General features: G+C 36.7%; 1 protein-coding gene across 1 annotated transcript in view; it reads left to right on the top strand.

The window, feature by feature from the left end:
* The window catches only part of Wdr49 (WD repeat domain 49), a 137,298-nt gene that overhangs the window by 64,409 nt on the left and 48,377 nt on the right, over nt 1–24,512 (top strand). Inside the window, exons 9-12 of the mRNA XM_033762513.1 lie at nt 7,353–7,517; nt 12,161–12,276; nt 23,828–23,958; nt 24,405–24,503. Of these exons, the coding sequence (XP_033618404.1) occupies nt 7,353–7,517; nt 12,161–12,276; nt 23,828–23,958; nt 24,405–24,503 (511 nt within the window). The remainder of the gene's footprint in view (nt 1–7,352; nt 7,518–12,160; nt 12,277–23,827; nt 23,959–24,404; nt 24,504–24,512) is intronic.

The following is a 24,512-nucleotide window of genomic DNA, read 5'->3' as shown; positions in this document are numbered from 1 at the left end:
CAACGTGTGTTGGTCACACTGTTCTGATGGCTGAGGGAATGTCTGCACTTGTATCCTTACATTTTAACAATTATTCAGTTTAATTTCTAATGAGCTTTATGTATACATACATATATATACACACATGTGTTATTCTATATTACATGTGTTTATATATTTGAACTCCACATAAATGACGCGATAATTTTTAAGACTGCAGACTAATCCCAAGACCCAAACTTTTGAACTCTGCAAAGTTGGAGAGATGGGGATTGAAATACTGTAGACTACTTAACCTATCTGAGCTTTGGTTTACCAGCTTTAAAAATAGGTTCCTGTGATAGTGAGTAGTGGGGTAGTAATGGCAAGACATTGTGCTTTGACAGTATTGTCATGCTAGGGGTGGCCTCTGGCCACTTGAAGCTATCCTCCAGCCTCCCAGGCTGCCGGCCCTAGAAAGATTTCTCCAGCACTTCCATACCTTTTGTGGGGAATGTGGCTACTTTATTTCACCTCATTTTCTTACTAAACGTTTGGGGTGCCTTAATCTTATTTTAATCATGTGTCACGTGATAACAAATGTTAGGATTTAGGACTGGGTTGTGGTTTGGTGCTGGCCCTGTACCTCTCAGGAATGTCCTTGAGATAAGCCAGTCCCCAGCTCTCTCCCTACTCTTCTTAGCCAATGTGATGTAGTTGCTCCTTGTGAGGATTCTTTTACAAGATGCAGCTTTGGTCTGGTCATTTTAGTGCCTTTAAGTCTCCAGGGAGCATCCAGCCATTTTTGCTTCTCTTTCTGAGTGTTGGCCATGTCTCCAGTTGAGTTGTTTCTCAGCTGAAAGTGTTACTGCACTCTTATTTTTCTCTCCTCTTATGTTTGTGATGCAAAGGAAAGATCTCGTCTTCCATTTCTGCCTTTCCTCACAGCTCTGAACACTCTTCTGACCACAGAATGGGGGTGCGAAGCCCAGGGTTTGACCAATCCCTGCCATTTGCCATTCTACCATAAATAGGCCCTGTGGCCCTCCAGTGTACCAGCTTTTGCCTTCTGGCTCTTAGGCTTGGGGTCAGTCTTGAAAGCTTTCTGTTATCGGAAGTGAATGAAATCCTTCCCTTCTGTTGATTCTTTCAAACATGTTACCACATTGTATTATTGTTTCATTGTATTTGGACTTCTGTGAGAAAGCTAACATAATTCCTACATAAAGGCAGCTTGGCACTGTTCTGCAACTCTTCTTTGCCTTCCTGTCTTGTGGTTCCCTCTTAAACTAAGAAAATGTTAAGCCACACAAAACCCTTTAAAAGGAGCCACATGCTTATTTCACCTGGCAACGTTTGCCCCCACCGCTAAGAGTTGACCAACTTGGAACTGGATTAGAAAGTCCCTGAGATGTACTTATTTTGAAAGAATTAAAGTAACTCAATATCCTGGAGACAATTCTAATGAACTATCTTTGCAGTGATGTTTTAAATAAAACTTTCCTTCAAAGACCAGAATGTCAGCCCACTTTAAAATACATATTTCAAGATATTATAGAAAAAATGAAATTTCTATATTATGACAGCGATCCTCATCCGAACGATGCAGGTTTATGTGATTTTGTAAAACAAATAACTGTTCAAATTTTCTTTCATATTGGATGCATTTATAGTCAAGTAGATATTCAGATGCTCTCAAATTTTGACAGAAATTATATTTACTATTTTTTGGAATAGTATCTGTTTTGAAAAATATTCAAGGTGGTATTTTTTGAGGATTGACCATAGGAGACCTGATGTCAAATCATTAATTAAAAGGGGAGTTACAGATCACATCTTCTTTTCTGCATACCAGTTTTTGGGGATTGAGGTTTTTGAGAGCACAAACAGTTCAAATGCAAGTTCTCTTGCTAACTGTAAAATCTGAGAAAAAGGATGAAGTTTGGCTTGAGGGAAATTTATCTCCCCCTTACAAGAGAGTGTAACATTTTAGTGCTTGTTTTTAGGGCAAAATCAATGAGTTTTTCTTTCAAACACAGCGGTATGAACACAAATGAAAAATTTTCCCTTTCTTGCTTCATTGTTGGGCTTCACATGACATCTCTCTGTTAATACAACCTTTCACTATGGGTCAGTTTAAAGCTGTAATTGCTTGCAAATCAGTCCCAAAGCTATGTGCTCAGGTCACTTGTTGGAGATATAAGAAGTTTCCCAATCTTATAATTTACAGCAACACACACACACGCAAACACACTTGTTTGCTTATTTAATATGCTTAATTAGCAGAAATAACATATTTACATGTTTCAGAATTCAAAAGCACAAAAGGATGTATGGTGAAAATGTCTTCTTGTCCCTCTGTATCTACCTGCTCAGTTTTTTCCCCTAGAGGCTACCACTTTTCAATAGGCACCTTTTAGTCTATTTTATTCTTGTCTATGTGAACACAAATATATATTATATATTCTTTTATAATATTCTTTTGAATAGATATATAATATTTATGAATTCTTAACATTCAATAGTATATGTTACTTTAAATGCTTTTTTACATAAATAAGCCCCGTACTTTTTGGAACATTGTAACCAGTGTGCCTCGAGTCCAGGCAGGCACAGCCAATGGTTCTTCCTGTCCTTTACACTGCCTAAGTCTTGAGGGCCTCCTTGGGTCTCCTTGGCTGTGCCTAAGACACCCCACCACAGGGCCTTTGCATGGCCACTTTCTTGTTCCTGAAACACCTTTTCACTTAGCTATCTAAATGATTCGTTGTCCACATCTTTGCAGAGCTCCCGATTGTCCACCAACACGTACTGCTCTCTGCTTTTGTGTCCGCTATGTATTCCTCCACAACTCATCAGCCCAAACCTTATTTTTCTGTGTTTTTTCCCCTTCCTTTTCATTCTGTATCTGCTTGCATTTCTCCCTCTGTCTTCCCACAAAAGTAAAGGAAGACTATTCATTGTGGTATCCTCGGTGCTTAGATCCAGCGCCTCATACATTACAAGTGTTCAACAAGTTCAAGGGAATGAATCTGAGAGAGCAGATTACAGATTATTCTAGGAAGAGGAGAAGTCTGACATTCAAAGTTTACAAACAGAGAATGGCTGCCTTAAAATGTATGAATCCTTTGTGCTAGTGCTCTGCAATATTGTCACTCTGCTTTTCTCCCCACTTACTGGGATGTAATTTATAGAGATCAGATACAAAATAAAAACAAAGGAAATAACCTGCTTTATATGATGGAACTATAAATAGCACTGACTAAAGAAATAAAACTGTAAACAGCAATTAAATCAAATGTCCCTGTCCCTTGCTAGCACATGCATGTAGCACACACTGCTTTAAGTTTGGATTCCTATTCTGGCTAAGACCTAGGACTTGGGATGTATATGAAAGACAAGCAACACATCTACTGTGGTGGGAATTACAAGAAGACAATTAGGTGATGGATACATCCTCACTTCTCATGAAATTGCCTGATTAGCTGTGACAACTCAAATGAGAGAGACGAAAGAACCCACATATTCCTGCTGCACAGTTATTAATTCAGGTACACACAATGGAGCATGTTGCCATTAGAGGATGGTCGGCCTCATGAGGCCCATGTGGATTGGAATGTAGCTACTAGTACAGTGCTTCCTCAGCTCTGCAGATTATTAGGGCCTGGACCTTATTAACTGAGGTTTAGTCTGATAAAAGACAGCCGGGAATGAACTGCACACTTAAAGGATTTGGCACCGTCAAAATGTAGCATGTAAGTGTGTTGCCAGTTTAGTCCAGGGTTTTATTATGAGTAGAAACAGTCTGCTAAAAATAAAGTTCCAACTGTCTCTCAGTCATACAACTCCCTTTACCTGCCAAGTGACATTCAATGCACTCTTCTCTTACTAATCTTTGAAGGGCTTTTCAGTCACACGGTTATTCTTGGATTCCGATATTGTCACAGTGAGAATAGATTCTGGTTAATACTGGTTGTATGTGTGTGACACAGTCAGTTTCAACACTTTGTTTTCCTGTAGACAGCACCGGAAGGCAGATTGCCATAAAATGGAACCAGATGGGCTGTACGTTGTTGTCACTATTGATTCAAATTCCACGAGAAATTGTTAAATGAGCAAAGAAAGGTGATGAAAAGTGATGAATTGGATGCTGGCACTCAGCCAGGTGGGCAGGAACGGGAGAATGCAAAGCATCAAAGAGTGAGGGTTACTAATTCCAAATCAAACATCTACATTAGGTAAAACCAATGGGGTGAATAATGAGATGCTTTTTGAGGTGGGAGAGGGAAATGTGTGAGCAAGTGCGCAAATCTTGCTTTTGAACATGGCCCTTTAAATTTTACTTTCCTCTTTTTATTTCTGTTAAGGAATGTCAGCTTTTATTACTGAAATGTTACCACATAATACAGTCTCAAGTGTTTTTTGGATATAAATAACAAGGTCCTCTATAACCTTCAATATTTTATTAAAAGGTCTCTAAGAAAAAGAATTTCACTTAGAAAATTACATTTCAATGGATTTGTCTTTAAGGACAACAAGCTAAATTTCGAAGCAATTATGTGAAAAACTCACAAGTCTGACATAATTTGAAATTTTCAAGTATCTCTAAAATGTGGTTTCCAAATTGTCTACATTCAGTGACACGGTCAGAAGAAAGCAAGGTGTTATTTTTAAAATTGATCTGGATATGCAAAGTGAACCAAACCTAAATAAGAGGTCAGGCAAGTAATTTTACACCCTGTTTATTGCTATGCTATCCATTATGGGAAATGTTTTATAAATATTAGCTTACTTAAAACTTATAACAAAGTTTTGAACTAGTTATTATGAATATCTCTGGTTTACTGATGAGGGAATTGAGGACCAGAGACATTAACTAATGTGCTTAACCTTAACGTCCAAGGTCCGATAGCTAGTTGCTGAGGGAGCTGACAGTCTAATTCAGGCCTTCTCTGGCCAGAGCATTCCAGTGATCTTCAGTACTACATGTGTTATACAAACAAAATCAAACAGCCACACTGGCAGCTACATTAAATGATAATTAAAGCGATAGGTCACATTATTTCAAAGATCCAGGTCTTTCATTCTAGAAATTACACCATAGTTTTAATTAAATATTTCAGGTACCTTTGATTCTATTGTGAGAAAATGTGTAACATATAGTTTTACAGCATTTAAGAAATTGTCTCATTAGAGTTGGAATTTCAGGGAAGAAAAGGAACAGAGCTCATATGCTCAGGATTGGTTGTTGAGACATAAATGTTGCTAAATTGTGCCCCTCCTTTCAGTTTTTCCTCTGCTTTCTCCATCTAGAACTACTGTATGTGGTGAGACTCTGCATGGTCTCTGAAATGTAAGCGTGTGCCTCATACCACAGCCAGCAGTGTCTCTACAAACTACTCACAAAAATGTCTACATCACTCATCTCTTCATTAAGAAAAGCAATACTGGTTTTAATTTTTCAGATTAATCAGAGACTCCGATGATAATCAAAGTTATCAATCCTCTCCCAGTGAAATATCTTATATATTACTCAATGTTCTCTGGAGCTACATACTAGAGATTTCTAAAATTTCACCTCCAGCTTGCCTCCCCATCTGTTATCTCATCATTTTTGACCCTTCAGATTCTTTGCCACTCAGGTTTCATTGAACTATTTATTGTTTCTCACATTTGGCATATTTTCCAAGCCCTCTTGTCTTTCAAGCAATTTCTCAGTTACCTGGGATACCATGCTGGAATGAAGGTAGGCTTATGGCAGGGCTGCACCTAAGCTGTCAAACATAGGCACAGAAACTTGGAAACACTGCTGAGCAAAATTTTAAGAACAAATTTTGAAAAATAAAGATCAAATGAGATAACCAATGTAGAGGGCTGGCACGTACTAACTATGTTTCTATCTTCAATTCCAGATCAGTTATCAACTTCTGTATGAATCTTTTCTGGCCCCTCTCCCTTTCACCCCAGTGAGTGGATTTGCGGTTTTCCCCTCTGTGCACTCACCTCACCCCAGGGTGGGTGAGACCTCTCTATGGCCTGTATGAGTTTCTTACCTGTTTCTCCCTCTAGTTCTTAGCACAACCTGCACATTTGAATAACTTGTGGAGCTCCTAAGAGTACCCTTTTGTGGTCTGGTTAAAGCAGAATCTCTGTTCTGGTGTAAAACAGTGCTTAAACTTTTTTCAGGTGGCTTTAATGTACAGGTCTGGCCCAGTGATGGCAAGCCGTTCAGAGCTTTCAGCGATAAAACAAAAACAAAAGCAAACCAACAGCCCTCTACAGTACATGTGTCGTGGGTTCTCCATCACTGGTCAAGTCTCTTGCCTCTGGAAATAGGGATTCATTGAAATCCCTCACATTAATGGAGACCCTGATGGGATGTTCGTGAACCTTGGCCCCTCTCCTTCCCTTTTCAAAATACTTTTGACAGACTTCAAGCTGTTTGATTATGAAAGCGAAGTTGACACTTAACATATTCACTGTAGATTACATTTATATGATAGGAATCCATATCTAAGTAGAAAAGTAAGTGCTTTCTTTTCTCAAAATTTAGAGAAATCAGCCAATTTCCTATTCATACATCTTTGTGCTTACCATTTTTTTCATTATTTACTTTTCTATAGTCATATTAGTTGGGTGGTTTTAAACCATAAATGCAGTACAGGATTGCTAAATACCGGGAGATGAAAACAGCCGTCTACGTGCCACTGTGATTCTTCTCATGTTTGGACTACTGCATATATACAAGCTAACACCTTCTAGCTAGTACTGTTTTGTTGCTTTCTTCTTGAAGAGCAAATGCAGATTTATGTTTAACCTGTGTTCTTTGCTTCATGTAAGATATAAGTAATTGTGTTTAGATGTAAAACTGTACCCAGTACCTTGAGAAAAGCTGAAGCAAGAAACAATGGCATAAAAAGCAATAGCTCTAGTAATTTGTTAAAACTAACTTTTCCCATGATAGCTGGCAGTTCTTCTTTTCTGAATGCTAAATGGAAGCTGCTATATAATAAAAGGCTTTCACACGTGAAGGTAGTGTCAGACCACCATGACTAGTAAAATTTGATTTCTTATCTACATGTGAAAAATTTCTGTTTATTTGTAGTAGAATTTGATTTCAGCGTGGCCTCTAGACATTAAGCTGAATGGGGGTTAGGAAAGCAGATTCCTACCTTCGCTGGTAAAGGGGATTCTCATTTCATCACTTCAGCTCTGGCCTAGAAATTGAAATGTTATCATCTTCACAAAATGAAAGAAAATACATTAGAAAATTTTCTCTCACTTTTGGAGTTTCTCAGTATTGGAAATGCATAGGGTATATATATTTTTATTAAAATGAAAATGTTTGATCTTAGGTCTATATCTAATTTTTCTGCAATTTTTATTTCTCTTAGATAATTAGCTCAGATGCAGGCTCTACAGTTTCCTTCTGGATGATAAACACTGGGCAGAAAATCAAACAGTTTACTGGTTGCCACGGCAACGCGGAAATCAGCACTATGGTCCTCGATGCAAATGAGACCCGGCTTTTGACTGGCAGCACAGACGGAACTGTAAAGGTGTGAATACAATGATGCTTTTTCTATCCAGCTATGAGGAGGCTAAAATACTGTGTGAGGAGACATAGCTATATAGATCCACTTGGTTTTTGCCTTTTTGGTCTTTCAAGAAGAGAGAGCACTAAATAACTTAAACTCTCTAGTAACAAAGCTGCTAGGAAAATAAACCTCTGTAGAAATGAATAAATGATTTTTTCTAAATACATTATTTAGAATGAAGACTTAACTTGGCTTACTTATTTTAGGAAGTCTTGTTCAGGGTATTGAATGGGGACTATTTTGGGGAATAAGAGGCCTGAAAATTTTTCATGTGTTTCACCTAATGTCTCTAGGTTTCTTCTAAGTTTCTGAAATGAGAAATTAGGTCAAATCAGTAAACTTTAAAAATGACATAGATATAATTTATCAGAAAATGAATATTTGAAAGTATCCTTACATGAAAGTGTAATAAAGAAAAAAGTAGAAAGAACAGTCATAATCTTATTTATTGTCCAACCTAAACTGACACTATCTTATGACTACCAATTTTCTTACTTTATAACTATTATTTGTTTCTTCTGGGAGGAAGGCGACATTTTACTTTGCAAAATGTAAAGCTGGAAATGTGCTATCTGCAGTCATGCTCATCAACAACTATTCTCTGCTCCCCTCAATGACAGGCACGACTGTAGTTAGCTTGTGACACCTAGAGGCAACAGAGGGCAGTTTCTTGAATAAGCATTGCATAGTTCTCAAATCCGCCATAGATAATGGGCTGCCTTCCACTGCAGTCTGTGAAAGGCCTGTCCTTGTGGGCTGTGTTACCCATTCAGCTAAGCTGCAGGGGTGAGGGGGCGATTAGAAAGTCACCTGGAGATGTAGTTAGAGTATTACAGAGGTTAGGGGCAAGTTTTAAGCAATTCCAGGCTGTAACTATGAGTGTGAGAGAGGTGTTATATTGGGTTCCAAGTGAGAATCTCTGGAAATTGGTAAAACTTGGCTCTAGGAAGGTGAAAGAAGTCAGATGCAGACTGGAAAATTGTGTTCCAGTGAAGACAAGTGGCTCACCAGAGACCTGGGGAGATGTATGAAGGTTCCAAAACAACATCTATTCCAACAATTGAGATAAAATAAAAGAGGGATAACTGGAACTGGAGAGCTAGACAGTGGTTTAGGCAAAAGAAACAAGCCAAGATCTCATCTATCAGTCCTAGGATATGAGACTGAACTCAACAATGAAGCAAATGGATTAAGTCCCATTTCCCCTATTTTAGAAAATAATGGATTATAGGCTTGCTAGGCACTTGGATAGTCAATCCTATTGCAATCCTATTTTTGAGAATTATTTTAGGTAAACTAGGTAAAAGTCATGTTAGATGAAAATAAAGTAACACAGGAGAAGAATGTGTTCACTCCTCAATTATCAGAAGAGGCCTGGACATCTTAGAGGTTTATATGAATTTACTGTATAATCACTGCTTTTGAAGGTGCATTCATAGCACAGGTCAACTCTGAAATCTGACAACCTCTTAGTAGAACACATAAATCAGAGTGGGCTTGTTCTGGCCATATTCTCCAAAGAAGCAAGAATGAATGACACTTTCCAATCTCATTTCTAGTTTAGGATCCCTAATTAGTAGCTAAGTAATCAAAGTCTTAAAATTATTGTCCTATTTATCATGATCTTGAAGGGCATATTTTTATATTAATTAATGTTTTGAATAATGTATACAGACAGTAAAATTTTAAAAGAAATATGACCCACAATTAAAGTCCTTCTGTCATCTCTGTTCCCAACTTGTCCCTTGAGTCTACCACTGTTGGTGGGTTTTTTTTGTGCATTCTTCTAGGCTATGGGTATGATTTGTTTCTTGATGGCAGTCCACTATTCTTGCTGTTCTACATTTTACATTTTTCTGACTTGGTTCATATGATGCATAAACTTATGATATTAACTAACTTTTATTGTGTGATTACTATGAACCAGCCACCATCCTAGGTGCGCATAGTCATGCACACAAACACACAAACACAAACACACACACATCTACAAGATTGATACTGCTATTATTCTTATTTTATAAATGAGAAAATGAAAGCTCAAAAAGCTAAAGCAATTTACTCAGGGTACCACCCCTGATTAAGTTTGGGAAAATTCTATAAACATGGAGATGTTTTATCTTATTTTATTTTATTGGTACTGAGGATGAAACCCAAAGTCTTACTCATGGTGAGCATGTACTCTACCACGTGGCTATACTCTAAGACTGATTCATCCTTCTTAATGGCTACACTATGTGCTTCCCAATAAATATTCCATAATCTGATTCAATCCAATCACCTACTTGTGAGCAATTGAGTTGATTAAAAATTTGACATTGACAGAAGATTTTACAAGATATACTTGAAAATGCATCATTTCACACATGAGTGTATCTGTGGCATGAGCTTTAACAAGTTAAATGTTAATTTTTTGAGTTAAAGGATACACATACGCATTTTAATTTTTGTACCTAGTATCAACTTGCTCTCTGCACATGTCAGTACTATTTTATAGTAATGACTAGTTGTAACTGCTAGTGATCTAATCATACACTCTTCGTAAGGTATAGCCATTGGGCCTACATCTTTATACTATTGCCTGAGTCAGAATAGAACCTTTGTGCATCCAGTAGGCCCAAGCCTGATACCCACTGTCAACAAGGCTCAATCGTAGAAGGTGGAAAACTTGGTACATGATAACTATGCTTCAGGCCCTGTATTAGATGTTTAATTCTTTAAGTATCTTTAAGGAGTAACTTTCCTATTTCACAAATGAGGAAAAATAAATTTAGAGTCCAGAGATACAACCAGAATTCTAAGAGACTCCAAATAGTGGCTGTTCATGATTTAATATTACCTCTTCCTTCAACCCAAAATATTTACAATATTTTAACAAACTTTCTTTAGAATACACTGGTAGAGTTTTAAGTAGCATATAAGATATACATACATAGGTGAAAAACAAGTCAGTTTCTCCTTCTGTCACACTCAATACACTATATACCTTTGGTCCCCAAAACTTTTGGAGATACATTTTCCTCCAGGTAACCAACTCCGTGGTGGACTTTTCAGTGGCTACCAGCTGAGTGTCCTGTCAGTTCAATTCTGAAGCTGTCTTCCTACGTAGGATTTCAGATCACACAGGTCACAGGCTTAGTCCCACTGACTGCCTCCACTTCAAATGCCAGTCACAAGCACAGGTGTTACTGTGCACCTCTAAGTCATTTGCTTTTTAAATCAAGGTTTCTACAATGCCGGGGTGGAGTTTGATTAATTTACTAGAGCAAATCACAGATCACAGGGGAATATTTATTATATTTATCTGCCTATGATAAAGAATATTAAATAAAATATGATAAATAATATTTAAAAAAATGACCTAGCCAACCCTCTGCTGGGTATCTTTCCAAAATAGTTAAAAGAATCATATGACAGAGGTATATGCACACCCATGTGTATAGCAGCACAGTTTGTAATAGCTAAAATTTGGAAACAGCCCTTTTGCCCCATCAGTTGGAGACTGGATAAAGAAGATGTGGTTTTTCTATAAAATGGAATACTACTCAGCCATAAAGAATGAGAAAGTAGATTTATTCATAGGAAAATGGATACATATTGAGGATATACTCCTAAGTGAAATAAATACATCACACATGTGTAAATACCGAATAGTTTCTCTGGTGTGAAAAGCTGTAACAGTACATAAGATCCTAATGAGATAATTGACGATGTGAAATAGGAAGAAAAGGGCTAAAATTGTAGGGAAAATGGGAAGGGTAGGGGAAAGGGAATAAGGGAAAATAAAAAAAATGACAAAATGGAAATAAAGTGTTTGTAAATGGGGAGGGGAGGAGGGGGTGAAGGGAGGGCAGGGACAAGGGGAAAAAATGAGAACTAAGACCTGTCATGTAAAGGTACAAGATCCCAGTAATGTACTGTATACCTAAAATGTACCAATAAACTCAATGAGGAAAAAAAAGAATATTAAAGAAAAGATAACGTAGATGAAGAGGTAGATGGAAAAGATCCACATGGCAAGGCGTGGGAAGGGTGTGGAGGTTCTGCGCTCTCTCTGGGAATGTCAACCTCCAGGCACACGCACGTGGTCAGCTGATCCCTCACCTTTCTCTTCATGGAGGCTTTATTTCATCGGCAAGGTCTATTTGCCATTTCTGATTAACTCACTTTTTAATCCCTCTCTCTCAGAGGTTGGGGAGTGAGGCTGAAAGCCTCAACTCTCCATTTCCTTGGTCTTTCCTGTGAGCAGTTGCCACATAGCAGAGCTATGTATCAGCTCTCAATTATGAGCCGTTTTCTTACCATACCAAAGGCGCTAATCTCTCCAGAGATTTCAAGAGTTTTAAGAGCATATTTCCAGGGAACAGGTAGAAGACCAAGTAGTAACACGTATGTTTTTCACAGTGTCACAAGAGTGAGGATTATAATGGTAATTTTCAAAATAGCAAGAGTTTTCTTTAATTATACAGAAGCCAAGAGAATGAACCTTAGTTTAGAACATAAACACAAATGTGTAGAATAATCCTATTCATAGTGTTGATTAGACATTGAAGAAGATAATTTCATTTCCTGTCTCAACGGTAATTTTATTTCTTTTCTTAAAGATTTGGGACTTTAATGGATATTGTCACCACACACTAAATGTTGGACAAGATGGGGCTGTAGATATTTCACAGATCCTCGTTCTTAAGAAGACAATACTGGTTACAGGCTGGGAGAGGTATGATATGCTACATGTAAAACTGTGGGAAGGGAAAATAAAAACATTGTGATTTGAATCAAAGTCTAAAAGAAGAGGAACGTAGAAATCTGTGTTGATTCCAAATCGTTAACTTGCTGGTGACCTAGGAGAGGGAAACTCTCAGTGGAATTGAAAGCTTAATGAAAAAAACGTAGGATCACACAGTGTAAGAGGCTTTGTGAAATGTTATAGGGCTTTCTGTAGCTCTGGGAATTTGACTTTTTCTGCAAAATTTCCAGATAAGGATGTAATAGCATTTGCTGAATGGCAAACATTTCCCAGTTTTAAAGTCAATAAATTCTCAGCAATGTAAATTTCATTCCTTTGGCTGTATTCAGTTGTAGTACAGGAGAGAAATAACCACTGACTTCTAGTATTAGGACCTAGTTTATGTCACTGCAGGAAAACCACTTTTCACAGGTGCTTAGTCCTCTCCAGGAGGAGTTTTTTTTTTTCATTGCAGAAAGATTTTTCTTCTAATGCAAATGAACACACAGACTAGCAAACAGTGTTGTACATTGATTTGTTTTCAAGGGTAAATTGATAATAAAACTGTAGTTCAGATTACATTTCATATTAAGAATTAGTTCAATCACCCTCTCCTTTGGAGGTCTTCTTCATAGTCCTGGGAGTAATTATGATCCATTATTAATTTATAGCTACTCCAATAGTCTATGGCCTAAAAATCTCTATAATGAGGCTATGGCAATGAATAAACTTCATTATCTAATACCACAGCAGAATAAATTTGTACTACCCCAATGATACAATTTAAATTTTTAACAAAACAAAGGGAATTTAAAAATCCATATATGTCAAAACTTGTAGATACTATTTTTATTTTTTAAAATGTCCAGTTAGAAATTAGTTACAAATATGAGCTTTTTGGGCATTGTTTTAAGGGAAAATTTGAAAGATTAGATGTATGCAGTTACCAAATAATGATTTTTAAAATATGATTTTAAATTATGTTGGTGGGTGGTCACTTGCCATGTTCTTGGGGAGGAAGATTTGGGGATATTAGAATGAGAATAATAGAAGTTATTACTTCTCCTATCTTCCTCCATGCTTTCATTTTTCTGAAGGTTATCAGGACATGGATACTTTAGTTGGAATGGAAAATTGAATAATACTTTCTAGGTTATATTATTTCCCTCTTACTTTAGTGGATTTAAAAGTTATATTTTCTGAGTCAAAGGTGTTATGTAGGGATGGATTTTGTAGGATAAAATAGGATCATTTTTACTAAGAAGCTTTAAACAAAAGATACAACAAAGTAGACAGCTGTTTGGGTAGATCTGGAGAAATATGGTCTATTAAACCAGCTCCTTAATAATTCAGTGATTAGAAAAGAAATAATCAGAATATTGATAGTTAGCTTTTTAAACTTCCTGTAAAATCCAGAAAAAGACTGTTAGGTTAAGCTGTAGCTTTAACTTTGAGCTCCATCTAAATACAGAGATTAGTTTGATAATTTTGCAGAATGGAAAAGAAATTATGTTTACAGAGTGAGGTGTCTATATACAGCATTTTATTTATTTTCCTTATATTGCTGTGAAACATTAGATACTTTACACACATTATCTAATTCAATCCTTCACTTTATCTTAGAAGGTACATGACATTTTATAAGTACCTTGAATCTTTGTCTTCAGTTCTTATCTGTGTAAGCTCACTTACCCATTTTTTTGCTGGGTATATCCGGCTGCAATACAAAATTAATTCACTATGTATTCCCCTCTTCAAAACCTACTTTTTCCTCTTAGATTTAGAGCTTTATTTAATGGCCAGACACCTAGAAATTCATACACCTTGGCTTCCATTTCTCAGTCAACCTCACAATCTAGCAGTCACTAAGTTATGCCTTTCTGATATCCCAAATGTTTCCTAAACCCATGCCCATGAATTCTTCAACTATATTGTTCAGAGCATTACTCCTACTGAAATGAATGCCACAATCTTCTAATTTGTCCTTTCTTCCAGTAATACTGACCTCCCACCACTTAGATAAATTCTGTAACTTTAGGTACAGTGGTTCTTTTTACAGCAAATCACATGTTACATCCTTGTTTAAAATCTCCCAGTGTCTACAAAATATATTTAAGCACTCTCTGACTTGGGCTTATGCTTTATTGTCTAGTTTCAGTTTTACACTTGCTCATGTTTATTCTAAATCTTATCAAATAAAATACTGGTAGTGCATTCCCACACAAAGTATACTGTTTTACATCTCTGTTCCTTTATTCTTCTCCATACCTAGAAATCCCTCTCCAGTTCTTTTTTTTTTCTTCTGTAGATAGCATTATTCCTATTTCAAGGCTTGTTCAGATGGCTTTTCCACCAAGAAAATTCCTAGGGTGAAAATATGTCCTCCTTTTGTCTTTGTGCTCTCTAGATGATTATGGTATGTAATTTAATGTCAGCTACTTATTAGATGTACAGTGATACTTCTTGAATGATTTAATCAATGTTTTTTTGATAGATAGGAAAACTGAGGATTAGAGATAATAATTTCCCACATACTTAACTCTTTGCAAGAAGCAAGCAGCATAGTTATTAAAATCTATTATATTTTTCACAATGAACCAGATGGGAAAACATTGTACTTCTTCACAAAAGAGAAAATTGAGGTTTGAAGAGGTTGGGTAGACCAGCTAAAGTTACAAAGCACTTAGTAGACAGCTAAGTTAGAAGCCCAAGCCATAGTTAAAAATCTGTTTCTTGAGTGGACTCGTTTCAAGTGGATTCTGTTAATGTTTGGATCAAAAATGTTCCCCAAGAAGTTGTTCAGATATGGCATTTTTGGAAGGGAGTTAGAAAACAGACACATGAATCTAACAAAGTTCATACATAAATGTTCTGTTAGGAGGTGGGGCCTGGTTGGAGGGAGCAGGTCACTGAAGGCTTAGCCTGGAAGACTATATTTTGGTCCCCAATGTCTTCCTCTCTCTTTCTGCCTCTCTTGCCCTTGATCTGCTTTCTGACCCCTGTGAATGGAGCAGCTTTCCTTCACCATGTCCTTCCACCATGGTCTTTCTGTCTTGACGCCCGCCAATGAGGCACTGAAACCCCTGGTACTGACATCCTGACCCCAAGTAAACTTTCCCCCTTTAAGTTATTATTATTATTTTTTTGTAATAGGTAACCTCTCATTCTTTTTATTTCTTTTTATTGAGTTTATTGGTACAGTCTAGGTATACAATACAGTTACATTCATTACTGGGATCCTATACCTTTACATAATAGGTCTTGATTCTCATTTTTTTCCCCTTGTCCCTTGCCCTCCCTTCACCCCCTCCTCCCCTCCCCATTTACAAACACTTTATTTCCATTTTTTCAGTTTATATATTATATATTATTCAGTTTATATTTATATAAAAAGACTGATAATATCAGTATGTTATGCATCAATAGCAGCAACAGCTTTTCTAGGTTCTGCAGTCATCTGAACAAAATTATAGACATTCAGCACATTCTATTAAAAAAAACAAACAAACAAAGAAACGACTAATATCCAGAAAATAGCAAAGTTCTGTTGCTGTTGTGGTACCTGGTACCATTTTTTTTTTTTTTTAGCATCTTAATCATCATCTGGAAAGAGAACATTCTAGAGTAATATCATTAACTATAGCTCTGATAAAGCACAGTCACTAGTATGTATCATAGAGCAGGTACAAGATATTTTACATTCACAGAAGTATGATACAGTACCATCCTACATCAATAATACTAGAATGAGCTTTAGTTTGAAATTTGCTTTGTCTGCAAGTAAGATTGCTACCCCTGTTTTTTTCTCAGCTCCTGTCACATGGAGAATTGTTTTCTATCCTTTCACTTTCAGTCTATGGGCTTCTTTTTGCACTAGGTGTGTTTCTTGTATACAACATATTGTTGGATTTTGCTTCTTATTCCATTTTGCCAGTCTATTTCTCTTGATTGGTGAGTTGAGGCCATTGACATTGCTGGTTATAACTGATATGTACTGACTTATTATTGACATGTTATTGGCCTTTTGTTGACTCTTTCTACTTTTTCACCTTCTCCTTTTAGTTTCTTGCCTTGCCTATTTGATTTGCTCTGTCTGGCCTCATGGTGTTGTTGTCTTCATTGTCTTTTTCTAGGATCTTGTTTAGAATTGCTTGTAGTGCTGGTTTGGTATTCATGTAGTTTCTCAGGTGTTCTTTGTCATGGAAGTGTCTTATTTCCCCATCCATTTTGAAAGAGAGTTTTGCAGGATACATTAGTCTAGGTTGGAGGTTGTTCTCTTTTAGTACTTGAAATATCTCATCCCAGGCTCTCCTTGCCCCAAGGGTTTGTGTTGAAAAGTCTGCTGTGATTCTGATGGGCTTTCCTTTGCATGTGATTTGTTTCTTTTCTCTTACTGCTTGTCGTATTTTGTTCTTCTGTTGGGTTTCTGGGATCTTGATTATTATATGTCTAGGTGTAGATTTTTTTTTGATTGTGGCTAGTTGGGGTCCTATACGCCTCAGTTATCTGAATGTCAAATTCTTCCCCTCTGTTTGGGAAGTTTTCTGTCATTAATTCTGTGAACAGCTTGTTATAGTCATTTGTATTTTCTCCTGCTACTTCATGGATTCCTATCAGTCTTATGTTATTCTTCTTTGCATCATCTAGGAGTTGATGGATCAATTTCTCATGATCCCTTACTGTTTTTAAGAGACCTCTCTTTTCATGGTCACTGACTGCAATCTTATCTTCTATATCTAAGAGTCTATCTTCGCATTCTTTTATTCTGTTGTGCACACTTTCAATGGGGGGGTTAATCTCCTGGATATCTGTTTGAATCTGTTTTATGGATTCCATTTCTTTCCTATGTTGGGTGTTTATTTTTTCCATTTATTTCTTATGCTGGGCCTTCATGGCTTCTATCATGGTCCTGAGCTCATCTATTTTTTTGTCAGTTTCTGCTCTAGAGTCTCGAATCACGACTTCCATTTTGCTCACTATCTCTATGGTTATCTGGGAAATTATTTCTGTTTTGAATTTTTCTAGAGCTCGATTGATCTGTTTTGCTACTTCCTGTGCTTTGAGTTCAGGGTGTCCTGTTGGTTCACTATTGGCCTTTTCATCCTCATTTGCCCTACTGTTTGCCATTGGTGAACTGGAAGTCTGTCTTTGTGTTTTGCTTAAGTGTTTTCTCATTTTTATTTTTGTTGTTGGATTGGCCTTGGTTTAATCTCTGGGTTATCACCCAAATCTTCCTGATATAGTTGCACCCTAGCTTCTGTGTCTCTAATGACTCAGACACTCTCATCTTCATAACCTCAGAGAAAAAAGCTCATTAAATCAACCGCAATGCTTTATCCCAACTGATACAATCAGCAACACATTAAGATCAAGCACAACTTGGAAACTGGCCACCTGTGGTAGTCACTAGTCTATCAGCCTTAAATCATTTGAATTAAATTGAATCAAGAAGCAGTTCAGAACATGTCTGCAGTGAACAAAATTTCAATATAGTATATTTACCATTTAATGGCTCAGACAGAGTGCGGACACAAGACCGCTGATCTCAGTTAGCTGATGGCTGAGCCCCATGACCCAGACTGACCTCCAGCTGCAAGGCCCAGATTGAGTTCCCCAACCTTCTGAATGGTTGAACTCCACACCATTCCACTACAGGTTTCCTACACCCTCTCTTTAAAGATGTTCAAAGTTGGGAACTCAGAAAAATACCCTTTATGACCACCTCTGCCTCTGCAGAGTGGGTCCAAAGACTGGCACAATCAGGAGGTCTGGGAGTGCACTGGTGGGGGGTAAGGGGAGCTATGGGGGTTCAGGGGCACCCACGCAGCTACCTTCCTGTCACTGGAGTGATGGCAGCTGGGGCTGGAGAAGGCGTGACTCTCCTTCCTGCGGTGGATCTGGGCCCAGGCTACCTTCCGGGCGCTGGAGAGATGGGGGCTGGGGCAGGAGGAGGCATGGCTCTCCCCCGTTTAAATTATTTATGACAGGTGTTTTGTCACAACCAACAAAAAGCTAACACAGAGACATAAAATCACTGGAAAGCAACTATACATAATATTTTAAACAAATGATCATTGAGTATTTTTAAGCAAGGCTAATAAAACGCTTTTGTACACATGAAGAAACAAAAGTATTTGCTGTCAACAATATCACAGAAATTTACCTTAGAATGTTTTTCTTCCTTCTTATCCCATAAATATTTTTAAAACTGTGCCAAGGTAGAAAGCACTGAGTCAGGAAGTATAGTGGGTTGAAAGTGAAAAATCCAGTTTCTTTGCAAAAGCATCACTGTTTATTTGAAGAATTAGCCCATACAAGGCAGGATATAATAAATACCCTTGTAAAGTGGTCCCAAGCAAAATTAATTAGAGACACTATTATTTATTTAGAAATGTGATCATCCATATCTGGCAAATTTATATTTCAGGAAAAAAAGCTCAATATTCAGAACTACTAGAAATAGGTTTCTTACTTTTCTTAAACAAAATGTTCTTTTAGACAAATTTGAGAATTAACGCAGGGTTGATTTGGAAATCCCCCCTTGGATCTTTGGCCATAATTATATTAGTAAAATTAAATTAATAGACAATCAATTATATTTTCCTTTGTTCAAAGTAGGCATGTAATATGAAACATAATTTTTAAAGATTTTAACCAGCTCTAAAATTCTGTGATTCTTTATTCCCAATGCATTAAAAAATAAACTTAGTTTCTTTCATTTTCTCTACTTTGGGTAAAAAAGAAATTTCTGTTTTCCACTTTATCAAGATATAATTGGCAAATAAAATTATGTTTATTTATAGTATGCAAGTTAATGTCTTGATATTTATATGATTGTGAAGTGACTAAATCAAGCTAATTAACATATCCATCACTTTATATACATATTAGATGCTTTTGTGAGAATCTTTTGCTTATGAAGTTATCTCCTTAAAAATTTAGACATATATAAATATTATAAAAGATTTATATAAAAATCTTTCATATAATTTGAAATAATTCTGAAAGCACTATTGGAAATATCATCCTTCATGGAGCTCTAAGAAAAGCAGGTGTTCGATGAGTAGCTGTTGATATAATTCTATTTTTTATGTTTTTTTTCCCAAGCCTCACTCTTATAAAATAACCGGAATACCTGCATAGTTTTCATATAAGGTATATGAATTAAAACATTTTAAAAACAGCTTTATCTGATTTTCAAAAATTTTTTAAAAAATGACATTAATAATTTGAAGTTATTCAAGAATAAAATTTGTATTTTACAAGCTAATAAATTATTAAAAATCACCTCACTAAGAAACTTATAATCTCAGATGACTCAATTCATTTATGAGGGTAATAATCAGAATGGAAAGTTCTGTGCACAGTTGCGACTTTTTCCAAATTAGCCATGTTTGAGCAAAGGAGAGGAAAGGCTATTTTTGAAACTCAGAATGTCTTTAAATAAAATTTGGTGGTTACTCTAGTGCCCCAAAATAGTCTACCAATTTTGGGAAAAAGGAATTAAGAAAAGAAATAAAAATTAATTGATTTTTGTGGAACTTACTTGTTGCCTTTGCAATATTCTTGGTAAGTCTAAAAACTCAGTAAATCAATGGATAGAATGCATATTAAGAGGTCCTATTATAGTTGACCAGAACATGTGAACAATTAATCCCTGAGAAAATGAATATTTCCTTGTGTTTTCTCCATGACAATTTCAACATGATTAAATTTTAATCAAAAAGTTATTTTCAGTGCTGTGGGCATACCTCACTGGTAAAATATGTGCATAGCATATTAGGCAGTACTGGGTTCGATATCCAGTATCACCAAAAAGAAAAAAATTATTTTCCTAATTCACTCTTCCTGGAAAAAAATTTGTTTTTTCATTTCTTGGTTTTTTTTTTTTACTTGATAGGTACACTGACTGTTCTCACAGAAGTGGTCCTCGTGTCTAGGTTCTGAGTTACAGAGGTAATCCTCATCACAGCACCTGGTGACCCAGCTGCAAGGCTCTCAGGACTCCAGATGTGAGGAGTGGAATGACTCCTTCAGGGACCAAAAGAGCCAGTCTCTCAAACTCCTAAGATAAGGGAAAATTTGCTCATTGTGAACTTTAATTTTACTCTTGGCAAAGTACAGACAGAAAAGGTTGTCTTTGAAATGAAAAAGTGAGAACTCTAGTGTAGATTTTTAAGGCATTTTAAGGACAAGTGTCATTTCAGATCAAGGCTTTAAGGGAAGGGTGATAGGTCATTAATTTTTCACCACTTGGACCCACAAGGTCAAATGTCAGAAGGGCTACTTTTTATACCAGCTTAAGAAAATCCTTTTGTGCCTTTGGGTGATGTTCCTTGAATATATTTAGCATTCTTCTTTCATATGGTTATCTTGGCCAGCAGACATTTGATATGGATATTTGGCTAAGAAACCATAGATATAGGCTGGACTGCCTTCTGCTCAGTCCTACAACATTCTTTTTCGTTGAAAGCTTATCTCTTCAGCCAAACAGCAATAATAAGAAATTTTAAAATATGTACATAAAAGTTATTTTGAAATTTAATTATAATTTCACAACTTCTTTGACCTTATTTGTACTATTGTAGCAAGCCTCATTACTGAACTAATACTAAAATTATTTTTAAAAATAGAAAAATAGCGCTTACATTTATTGAATACCCATTATGTGCTAATTATTGTTCAAGATGATGATACAGAAAGAAATATTCTTGCTTTCCCAGAGCTTGCTTTATGATATATAAGACAAAAAAAGACCAGAAAATGAACTCAGAATGCAAAACAGTAGGCATTTAATGATAAGCATCACAAAGGAACCTGGAGCAGCATGAGTGATGAGAGACTCAGGAGAGATACCGCACAGTATATGTGCTCCCATGTTCATAGCGGCACACTTTATAATAGCTAAAACTTGGAAACAGCACAATTGCCCATGAACTGGACACTGGATAAAGGAAATATGTGTTGTATTTTAAAAAAAGATTTTATAAAATGGAGTACTACTAAGCCATAAATAATGAGAAACTAGAGATATTTATTGCTAAATGGATGCACTGTGAGGCCATACTCTGAAGTGAAATAAATAGGACACACATATAAATACTGAATAGTTTCTCTAGTGTGAGAAACTGAAAGTGTAAGTAAGGATTAAAATGTATAATAGATAATGTGAAATAGGAAGAAAAGGTCCAAAGGGGAAGGGAAAGTGGAAGGGGTAGGGAAAAGGAAAGGAATAAATATGAGAAAAGGCAAAAATGGAAACTAAGTCTTTGTAAATAGGGAGGGGTGGAGAGATTAAAGGGAGGACAGGGAAATGGGAAAAATAAGAACTAAGATATATTATGTAAAGGTAAAAATTTCCAATAATGAACATCAGCATATTGTATACCTAAAATGTACCCATAAAATTAATTAAAAAAACAGAAATGTATAGAGTGCTGAGAGAGCCAAAATTATAGTTTGGGTTGAACAAGAAGGCATGTTTCTGAAACTCAGCCCCTAAATACCCTTGAGAGTTCAAAACAGTTCCTTCAGCAAAGAAACCAACTCGAAAATTTATATTCTATCTTTAAAATTTAGGGAAACGTTGTACCTGATTGTGTTCATCTCTTTATTTTGATGGAAAAATATTTTCTCAATACTCTGTGCAACATTGATGTTTAAGAAGTTACATCATATTTATTCTATGGTTTCCAGTGCCCCTGTCGAATATTTAAGTGGACATTCAAATGTAAATTTGAAAAGCTGGGGTAGTAGACTGGACTCTCGTATTATTGGATCTTGGGAAACAGGCTCACACATATGAATTTTATCCTGTAGGAAAAGGAAACGAGAAATCCTCTAAAATAGTGCATCGGTCTCAACTTTTACCATGCTATTTATTTTACCCGGAGTGTTTCCTGTTCTGAATCCTGATCTTTTATGGTCCATTTGAAATATCAGCCTCTGAACTATGCCATCATGATTTCTGCTGTGGACTTCCATGGCAGTTGATCAGCGCTTCTTAACATTTGCCACATTTCACTTTTCACTGTAGTTATTTTATATTCATAGCTCTATGTCGGCGGTACCCGTGAACAGAGACTTCACACAGAAGCAAGAAATGCATGCAGAATGAATGGGTATTAGGAGCCCCCAAGTGGAAAGATTAATCTAGGAGCAGAATGAAGAATGTTCCAGAGGGGGTAGGTTAGAAGCAGTGAAGTTGGTTTGGAGACTGTTACAACTGTTCGACCATTGAGTACTGAGCACTAAACTACGAACCTATCACTGGCTGCTTGAAATTCTAAAAGCATAGTTTGAATATATAACATATGGCAGAGGTAAAAAATCTAAGTATTTGATTTGACTAGGGAAAAGAGTGACACTCAGGAGGCTGTGATGCTGATCTGTGAATCAAATTTGAAAATTCAGTATAGAGCCATGGTGTGGAGTGAAGATAGCAAAGTCTGATTTTTTATGTGTTAAGATCTGCTGCTGATGGAAACATTATATGGAACTGTCACCTGGAAAATGGAAACTATTCAACATTGGCAAAGCTTATAAATGAGGATGAGCTTAGAGCCATTTATACAGAACATAGATTCGAAACCATGGCGGTACACTGGATCTTTGGTCGGAGCTGCTTGAATGGTTAGAAAGGAGTGAAGCAATGACAGTAAGAGATGATCATATTAAGAGGGCGAGCAAAAGAGGGGAAGAGAATTAGACAGTGGAGAATAAAAGGTAAGGGAGGCAGGAAGAGAAGCAAGATGTCCTGGCCGTAAAAAAAGTTTCCATGAGGAAAAGAAAATCCCTCCACCTGAGCCTGATGAGTAACACTGAGAGGACAATTAGGAAACCTATAGGGGCCAGGAGAAAAGCATAACTTCAGGGAGGTGAAGGCAGAATGAGACAAAGACTTCGGACTTATGGTTACAAATGCTCGCTTGAAATGTGTGTGGCTACAGAAGGAAGCTCAGAAGGAAGTTACGGAAGAGGCTTAGCACAGGCAGGGATCCAAGTTCAGATCACCGAGTGGAAACAGGGTCGTACTGATAGTCCTGCAATCTAATGTCTACAATTCTTCCCGTCTCTACTAGGCACCAGGAGTTTATTCCCTGTCTATTCTTGTCTGCATTCCAATTTGTTAGTGGTGTCTCAAGATGCTCACTTCTCTCAAACTATTCTTTTGGTTCATAAAGTATCTGTCCTATGTCTCATTTTTTTTTTTTTTTGAGTGACGGTTTCCAAATGTGTTTCATAATTGGTTGCTCTTCCAGACTCAATGAATTCCAAGAGAATAGACTCTGTGGCCACTTAAGTCTGGGAAATGCCACAAGTAATTGTAACATGAGAAGCTTTAACGAGCTATCCCATTGATTTTGTTTAAACTACCAAGCAGTATTTGTGTATAGATCTACCCAATTTTTATTGCCACAAAAGTCTTAGCAGTTTCATCGTCTTTTAGACTTCTTGAGCCTCACCACCCCACTGGATAATGGCTACTCAATATCTATATCAATTTTAGATGCAGAGCTAAATTCCATATCCTTTTTACTAGAGTTATTACTGTGTTTCGACCCCAGAACTTCGATCAGTTTTTCATCCAGTCTGAAGAATGGAAAGGGGGAATCCAGCATCAGGATGACATCTTGTGTGCTGCATTTTTACCTCCACAAACTCTTGCCACAGGTAAACAACCTTCACACCACAACTGGTTGAAGACAGTTTGGTTTGTTTTGGCTCATTTTTTCATGGTTACGACCATCAGCCCCGATGAAGGCTCTCTGGATTTACATCCTTGTTCCACCACTTGCCACAGTGTGATATCATACAAGTTATGAAACTTGAAATCAGCGTTTTCTCTGGCTAATAAAAAAATCTGTAATTGGGATTAAAGTACAGATTATCTCTTTATTATCTTTCAAAGTTTTTGAGGTTTTTATAACTATTGCTTACTTTGTTCTGTGAGGACTGCAAGACTAATGTTAATGAAAGTAGTAATTGTTTTATTGAGTTCCTTCAAAATACAGAACGTGATGACTGTGTGTAGAGATATTGACCACGATCTCTTTTAATTTTTTGCTTGTATTTTCTAATGTCCTCACAATTTATATACTTTATCCCGATTCATGTAGGGAGTTATGATGGAGAAATCATTCTATGGAACAACAGCACAGAAAATGCTCACCATGTCCTTCACCCTTATTACGAGAGGCTGTTAAAAGCAAAGTCAGGTGAGTGCA

This window comes from Fukomys damarensis, unplaced genomic scaffold, assembly GCF_012274545.1.
Source record: "Fukomys damarensis isolate Sample0158 unplaced genomic scaffold, DMR_v1.0_HiC HiC_scaffold_12, whole genome shotgun sequence".
NCBI classification, from domain to species: Eukaryota; Metazoa; Chordata; class Mammalia; order Rodentia; family Bathyergidae; genus Fukomys; species Fukomys damarensis.
The sequence above is the reverse complement of the archived record's forward strand: the minus strand, read 5'-3'. Positions and strand labels throughout refer to the sequence as shown.